The sequence below is a fragment of the Salmo trutta genome, chromosome 20 (genome assembly GCF_901001165.1).
Source record: "Salmo trutta chromosome 20, fSalTru1.1, whole genome shotgun sequence".
Taxonomy (NCBI): domain Eukaryota; kingdom Metazoa; phylum Chordata; class Actinopteri; order Salmoniformes; family Salmonidae; genus Salmo; species Salmo trutta.
Genome location: NC_042976.1, coordinates 9,968,221 through 9,976,654, shown reverse-complemented (window position 1 = coordinate 9,976,654; position 8,434 = coordinate 9,968,221). Strand labels below are relative to the sequence as shown.

Sequence of the window (8,434 nt, the reverse complement as noted above, 5' to 3'; positions counted from 1 at the left end):
ATTTCTAGAGTGTGAATCCAAATAGTATGGTGGCCAATAAAAGGTTTAAATGATCATGATGCAAAAATCTGTGGCCTGCCCTCACATCGGATGTTGTTGTTATGAAAGGATATCCTGTTAGTATTGTGCCCTCTGAAGTGGATTAACCGCTGATTGTGTGTTTTGCAGGTGGACGTGCCAAGTTGTGCCGAGTTGTATCAGTGTCAAACTCTCCTTAAAGTCACTTGATCTGAATCATCCTGTAATTCAAAGGCAGTTAGCAACAATAGAATCAAGGAAGTGAAGGACCACCAGCTCCTGGAATACAGGTAGGACATGTATGCCTCTCACACTTTAAGACCTACTACCCTCTAGTGGTAATCTTGGATGGTACACTATTTAGTCAAAGAAGCCCTTGAATAAAGATCTATGGTATTACCATCTTTAGTGACCTCTGGTGTTGAGAAAAGATATTACACCAACCTCTGCGAAAGTTAGTTCATCTGTTAATTAACCAAAAGGTAGACTATTTATATAAAACCTATATACATTTGAATTTGGTTGGATTGGATTTGGTTGGACATACAAATCTATGAAAAACTTTCCTAGATAAGTCAGGGTGCTTTCTTCAATTGTTCAGTTATTGATATTTTTAAGATTTCATGCAGGCCTAGTTCAAATGCAAATTGTAAAAATACCCCCATACTTAATTATATATCTGACTCGAAACCAGCAGAGCTAATTATGTAATGTTGTGCGAATTAATGGAAACACCTTGACCACTCTCTGAGATGCAAAGTAGAGCTGTGAAACATGCTGGATGCGAGCCAACCAGGATGCGGTAACAGCGATATGGGGCATGATGATAAAACATGCAGGCTGAAGTAGAGTAAGATAAATAATTCAGATACAAGTACCAGACTAACACAATTCTAATCAGGATGCCATTAAAACAACTGCTAAGGTGAGGGGGGAAAAAAGGTCATTTGATATCTTAAAACCCTTGATTACCAATTCAATGAATCTTGTCTGTGTGTAATGCATGTTTAGCCTATATGAACCAGTAAATGAACCAGATGTCATGTAATGAATGGTTATAGCATTATGTGTGATATTAAGCAATTAGGCCCGAGGGGGTGTGCTATATGGCCAATATACTACAGCTAAGGGCTGTTCTTAGGCACGACGCAACACGGTGTGCCAGGACACAGCCCTCAGCCGTGGTATTTTGACCATAGACAACAAACCCTAGGTGCCTTATTGCTATTATAAACTGATTACCAACGTAAATAGAACAGTAAACAAGTCGTTTTGCGTCATACACGTAGTATACTGTCTGATATACCACGTCTTTCAGCCAATCAGTATCCAGGGCTCGAATGACCCGGTTTTTTGAGAAAAAAAAAAGTCATTATACATTTATTAATAATGCATTATACAGTACATGGTTGGTTCATAGAAAGGATTCCAAAGACTCTTTTTTCCCATGCATCTCATTCTTCCTCTTTTTAATTATAATGGAGTTCACTGCCAAAGCAACTGCGAAGACAGACGGACAACTGCAGCACTTACTTTGTCTTCAGAAAGTATTCACACCCCTTGACTTTTTCCACATTTTGTTGTGTTACAGGCTGAATTTTAAATGGATTAAATATTCATTTTTTTTCACTCGCCTACACACAATACCCCATAATGTCAAAGTGAATGAAACATTTGTTTTTTCTTCAATTGATCAATTAATTAAAAACTGACATGTCTTGAGTTGATAAGTATTCAACTCCTTTGTTATGGCAAGCCTAAATAAGTTTAGGAGTTAAAATGTGTTTAACAAGTCACATAATAAGTTGCATGAACTCACTCTTTGTGCAATAATTGTGTTTAACATGATGGGTAAAATTAATAAAAGCAAACATTGAATATGCCTTTGAGCATTGTGAAGTTCTTAGTTACTGTACACTTAGGATCGTGTATCAATACACCCAGTCACTACAAAGATACAGGTGTTCTTCCTAACTCAGTGGCCGGAGAGGAAGGAAACCGGTCGGGGATTTCACCATGAGAAAACTGAGGATGGATCAACAGCATTGTAGTTACTCCACAATACAAACCTAAATGACAGAGAGAAAAGAAGGAACCCTGTACAGAATAAAAAATATTCCAAAACATCCATCCTGTTTGCAACAAGGCTTTAAAGTAAAATTGCTAAAAATGTGGCAAAGCATTTTACTTTTTGTCCTCAATAATAAGTGTTAGAGTTGAAGTCGGAGGTTTACATACACCTTAGCCAGATACATTTAAACTTAGTTTTTCACAATTCCTGACATTTAATTCTAGTAAAAATTCCCTGTCTTAGGTAAGTTAGGATCATCACTTTATTTTAAGAATGTGAAATGTCAGAATAATAGTGGAGAGAATGATTTATTTTAGCTTTTATTTCTTTCATCACATTCCCAGTGGGTCAGATGTTTACATACACTCAATTAATATTGGTAGATTTGTCTTTAAATTGTTTAACTTGGGTCAAACATTTTGGGTAGCCTTGCACAATCGTCCCACAATAACTTGGGTGAATTTTGGCCCATTCCTCCTGACAGAGCTGGTGTAACGGAGTCAGGTTTGTAGGCCATCTTGCTCGCACACACTTTTTCAGTTCTGCCCACAAATTTTCTATAGGATTGAGGTCAGGGCTTTGGGATGGCCACTCCAGTACCTTGACTTTGTTGTTTTTAAGCCATTTTGCCACAGCGTTGGAAGTATGCTTGGGGTCATTGTCCATTTGGAAGACCCATTTGCGACCAAGCTTTAACTTCCTGACTGATGTCTTGAGATGTTGCTTCAATATATCCACATCATTTTCCTGCCTCATGATGCAATCTATTTTCTAAAGTCTCCCCCTTTTTCCTCCAAACATAACAATGGTCATTATGGCCAAACAGTTCTATTTTTGTTTCATCAGACCAGAGGACATTTCTCCAAAAAGTACAATCTTTGTCCCCATGTGCAGTTGCAAACGGTAGTCTGGCTTTTTTATGATGGTTTTGGAGCAGTGGCTTCTTCCTTGCTGAGCGGCCTTTCAGGTTATGTCAATATGGGACTCGTTTTACTGTGGATATAGATACTTTTGCACCGGTTTCCTCCAGCATCATCACAAGGTCCTTTGCTGTTGTTCTGGGATTGATTTGCACTTTTCGCACCAAAGTATGTTCATCTCTAGGAGATGAACAATTAGCCTATCAGAAGCTTCTAAAGCCATGACATAATTTTCTGGAATTTTCCAAGCTGTTTAAAGGCACAGTCAACTTAGTGTATGTAAACTTCTGACCCACTGGAATTGTGATACATTGAATTATAAGTGAAATAATCTGTCTGTAAACAATTGTTGGAAAAATGACTTGTGTCATGCACAAAGTATATGTCCTAACCGACTTGCCAAAACTATAGTTTGTTAACAAGACATTTGTGGAGTGGTTGAAAAATGAGTTTTAATGACTCCAACCTAAGTTCATGTAAATTTCTGACTTCAACTGAATGTTTTGGGAAAATCCAATCCAATACATTACTGAGTACCACTCTCCATATTTTCAAGCATAGTGGTGGCGTCATCATGTTATTCGTATGATTGCAATCGTTAAGGACTGGGTCGTTTTTCAGGATAAAAAAATCTATGGAATCGAGCTAAGCACAGTCTAAATCCTAGAGGAAAACCTTGTTCAGTCTGCTTTCCACCAGACGCTGGGAGATTAATTCACCTTTCAGCAGGTCAATAACCTAAAGCAAGGTAAAACCTACACTGGTGTTGCTTACCAAGTTGACAGTGAATGTTCCTGAGTGGCCGAGTTACAGTTTTGACTTAAATCTACTTGAAAATCAATGGCAAGACCTGAAAATAGTTGTCTAGCAATGATCAACAACCAATTTGACAGAGCTTGAATACTTTTTTTAATGCGCAAATGGGGCACAATCCAGGTGTGGAAAGCTCTTAGAGACTTACTCAGAAAGACTCACAGCTGTAATCATTGCCAAAAGTTGATCTAAAAAGTATTGACTCACACTACCGTTCAAAAGTTTGGGGTCACTAGAAATGTCCTTGTTTTTGAAAGAATAGCAAATGTTTTGTCCATTAAAACCTGTCTGGGCTAGGGGGCAGTATTGAGAATTTTGGAAAAATATGTTCCCATTTTTAACTGCCTCCTACACCAACTCAGAAGCTAGAATATGCATATTATTGTTCAGGTTTGGATAGAAAACACTCTGAATTTTCTAAAACTGTTTGAATGGTGTCTGTGAGTATAACAGAACTCCTATGGCAGGCAAAAACCTGACAAGGTTTCAAGCAGGAAGTACCCTGTCTGACAAGGAGTCGTGCGTCTTGCATCTTTTTATTGAAAAGTAAGGATCTTAGCTGTAACGTGACAATTCCCAGGGCTCCAATAGGCTCTCAGAGCCCGGGAAATAACTGAAGGTTTACGAGGGAGCCTCAGGTTGAAACATATTATCGCCTTTTGTAAGTGGATGCTCCGAGGACCTTTGAATGATGCGCGTGCATGAGTCGCTTCTGAGGAGAAATTTTATTCGGCTGTTTAGGCTCAATGCATACTCCCGGTCGGAATATTATCACTTCTCTACGACATAAATGGCATAAAAATTGGTTTTAAACAGCGGTTGACATGCTTCGAAGTACGGTAATGGAATATTTAGACATTTTTGACACGCCAATGCGCCATGCGCGAAACCGGGAAGAAGCATTCTAGAACTCACGAACAAAACGTCGCTGTTTGGATATAACGATGGATTATTTGGGACCAAACCAACATTTGTTATTGAAGTAGAAGTCCTGGCAGTGTATTCTGATGAAGAACAAGCAAGGTAAGAACATTTTTCTTATAGGAAATGTGATTTTGGTGGATGCTGACCTGGGTGGGTATCTAAATAGCTAGCCCTGTAATGCCGGGCTATGTACTTAGATTATTGCAAAATGTGCTTCATCCGAAAAGCTATTTTAAAATCGGACATATCGAGTGCATAGAGGAGTAATGTATCTATAATTCTTAAAATAATTGTTATGCTTTTTGTGAACGTTTATCGTGAGTAATTTAGCAAACTGTTAGTAAATTCAACGGAAGTTTGCCGGGGGTTATGCGTTTTCTGAACGTCACATGCTAATGCAAAAAGCTGTTTTTTGATATAAATATGAACTTGATTGAACAGACATGCATGTATTGTATAACACAATGTCCTAGGTGTGTCATCTGATGAAGATCATCAAAGGTTAGTGCTGCATTTAGCTGTGGTTTGGGTTTATGTGACATGATATGCTAGCTTGAAAAATGGCTGTCTGATTTTTTCTGGCTGGGCACTCTGCTGACATAATCTAATGTTTTGCTTTCGTTGTAAAGCCTTTTTGAAATCGGACAGTGGGGTTAGATTAACGAGATTCTTGTCTTTAAATAGCTGTAAAATAGTCATATGTTTGAGAAATTGAAGTAATAGTATTTCTAACGATTCAAAAATCGCGCCACTGGAATATCAGTAGCTGTTACGTAGGTGGGACGAAATCGTCCCACATACCCCAGACAGGTTAAAATAAAATAAAATTTATCAGAAATACAGTGTATACTGTGACAGGGTTTGATCAAGACTTTTACACAGATCAGACACGGACAGAGTAGGATTTGCTCGGTTTCAAGGGTGTTTATTTAAATAATAAATCAAAAGAAAAGAATAGGTGAGAACCTCTCCTTCTTCTGGGCTCCGAGTCTTGCTGTATCCTGTCGGGCACAAAAACTGAACTCCCTCCTTTTAGCTCAGGCACCATCTCCAACTATACAGAAGTTACTTTTCTTCCCCCAGTCCCTCTCCTTGTGTGCTGTCCTTCTGGCAGCTTTATGGGACTCGTACAGCTGGTGAGCAATCAACCCTTGATTACCCACAAACCCCAATCAGCCCCAATTAGTCCTAGCCGGAGAGCCCGTAGAGACCTGGCACGTCCAGCAGAGGGAGCCATCGCCTCGTGATGGAGACTCCGTCTGCCACCAGGCCTCGACGAGTCTCCCCCTGGTGGCTGACCTGCTGTACGCCACAAGACATTGTTCATGTTTTAAACTGAGCAAGAGGACAAGTACAGTTGAGGACTTGTGAGGCATCTGTTTCTCAAACTAGACACTCTAATGTACTTGTCCTCTTGCTCAGTTGTGCACCGGGGCCTCCCACTCTTCTTTCTATTCTGGTTAGAGCCAGTTTGTGCTGTTCTGTGAAGGGAGTAGTACACAGCGTTGTACGAAATCTTCAGTTTCTTGGGAATTTCTCGCATGGAATAGCCTTCATTTCTCAGAACAAGAATTGACATTCAGAAGAAAGTTCTTTGTTTCTGTCCATTTTGAGCCTGCAATTTTGAGCCTTCTGATCAATTTGATGTTATTTGAATGAACAAAAAAAATTGCTTTTCTTTCAAAAACAAGGACAATTCTAAGTGACCCCAAACTTTTGAACTACATACACTAGTATGTAAATTCGATATTTCTGTATTTCATTTTCAATACATTTCTAAAAATATGTTTTCACTTTGTCAATATGGGGTATTGTTTGGAGATGGGTGAGAGAAAAAATCTATTTAAACCATTTTGTATTCAGGCTGCAACACAATGAAGTGTGGAATCAGTCAAGGGGAATTAATACTTTTTGAAGGCACTGTAAAGGATATCTGTATCAACATTGTCATTTTAAGGTGTAGGTAATGATTACATACATATGCATGATTGTAATTTGTCAACTCTCATCTTCCCTTATTGTACTGTAAGGATTGCATTCCTAAAGGACAGTCTTATGGCATTTGGTGGGTTAGTTATCCTGCCCCTAACAGTGGCCATGTCAACTGTCACAGCGAAATAGTAACTTGTCAAAACAAGGCTTTCACTGCCTTATATAGGGAATCAATACGAGATTTCCTATTCTACAAACTAAGGGGGCGAATCTCTTTGAGAATAGTTATAGTTATCAAAGAAAATCTGCTTGCATTCCATGTTGTTAATCAGCTCTTTAACCACATTGGGAGCTGAGGCGCAGTGAGTTTTCATTATTGTATCATGAGGAGGTGACAGCCTTAATTGTAATTGTCACAGTAGGTGTCCAGCCCTACGCTCTCCTCCCAATTCTTGGCCACGCTTTTCTTCTTGTTCTTCTCCGCCATGATAATGGCAGCTACCACGGTGATCACCACGGTGACCGTCAGAATGAGCACCGTCACAGTCTCTCCGACACACAGCTCATCATTCACTTCTCCCATGGACCTTCCCTTTAGCTCGGTAGGCTGGCTGCACCTCAGCTTCTGGTAGTCATCCAGGAAGATCCTGTGGATGCTGGACAACTTCCTGAACACTCTCTGCAGGTCGCAGTCACAGTGCCAGGGGTTGCCCTCCAACAGGACGTGGAGGCTAGGGGTGTGGATGCTCAACAGGGTCCTGTAGCCCAGGGTGCTTAGGCGGTTGAGGGCCAGGTCCAGCAGAGTTAGGGAAGACATAGGGGCGAAGACTCCTGGCTCAGTAGAGCTGATCAAGTTCCCCCGAAGGCCCAGCACCTCCAGGGAGCGCAGCGTGGAGAAGAGGCCGGAACCCAGGGAGGTTAGATGATTTCCCTCCAGGTGGAGCTGGCGCAGGCCAGTCAGGTAACCCAGGGCTCTGGGCTTTACTGTGGCGATTAGGTTGCTGCTCAGGTCCAGCTTCTGGAGGCTGTCCAGGCTGTGGAAGGTCCCACTCTCCAGGACGGTGAGATGGTTGTGATCCAGCAGGAGCTCGGTTAGGGATTCAAGGCCCAGGGAGAACCCAGGCCCCAGGGCAGAAAGGTGGTTACGGCTCAGGTCCAGCCTCCTCAGCCCCTGAAGGGAGGAGAAAGCTCCGTCAGCTACATGGCTGATGTTGTTGTCTTTTAAAAGGAGCACCCTCAGGCTCCACAGGGTCCCAAATGAACCTGCTTGGAGCACTGTCAACAGGTTTCTGGACAGGTCCAGGTACTCTGTGTTTTGGGGGACATTCCTAAGAGGAGTGGTAAGATTCCCACCCGAACAGTTGATATATTTTATATCTGTGAGGCAGCTGCACCCGTCATAGCAAGCAGTAATTTTCTTCAATGGAAAAGTGATAACATACATGATGAATATGAACCAATGGGATGGATCCATCCTGTTCCTGAAATAAATTAAAGAACAAAGGCTCATGCATTTCACAACATATCCTGAAAAATGAAATGACGTTGAATTATTTGTTAGTGTTTGTGTGAACACTACTCCCACAAGCTTGAGAAAAGCATCAGATACTTTACCCTGTCTAAAAACAACAACTGTTCAAACACTGTATGCTGAATATACCTTGTGCTGGTTTAGATTGTTAGCCTGTAATTAACAACAATTATGTCAAACAGACAACGTGACAGGAACAGCAACTTATTTTAGCACACTATTAAG

At 40.8% G+C, this 8,434-nt stretch overlaps 1 protein-coding gene across 1 annotated transcript; it reads right to left on the bottom strand.

Moving 5' to 3' along the window:
* Nucleotides 1-7,065: 7,065 nt before the first annotated feature.
* On the bottom strand, nucleotides 7,066-8,122 carry LOC115156286 (reticulon-4 receptor-like 2). Its single transcript, XM_029703742.1, has one exon. It carries the CDS (start codon nucleotides 8,120-8,122, stop codon nucleotides 7,079-7,081), a length of 1,044 nt encoding a protein of 347 aa, XP_029559602.1. The 3' UTR covers nucleotides 7,066-7,078.
* Between the last annotated feature and the right edge of the window lie 312 nt (nucleotides 8,123-8,434).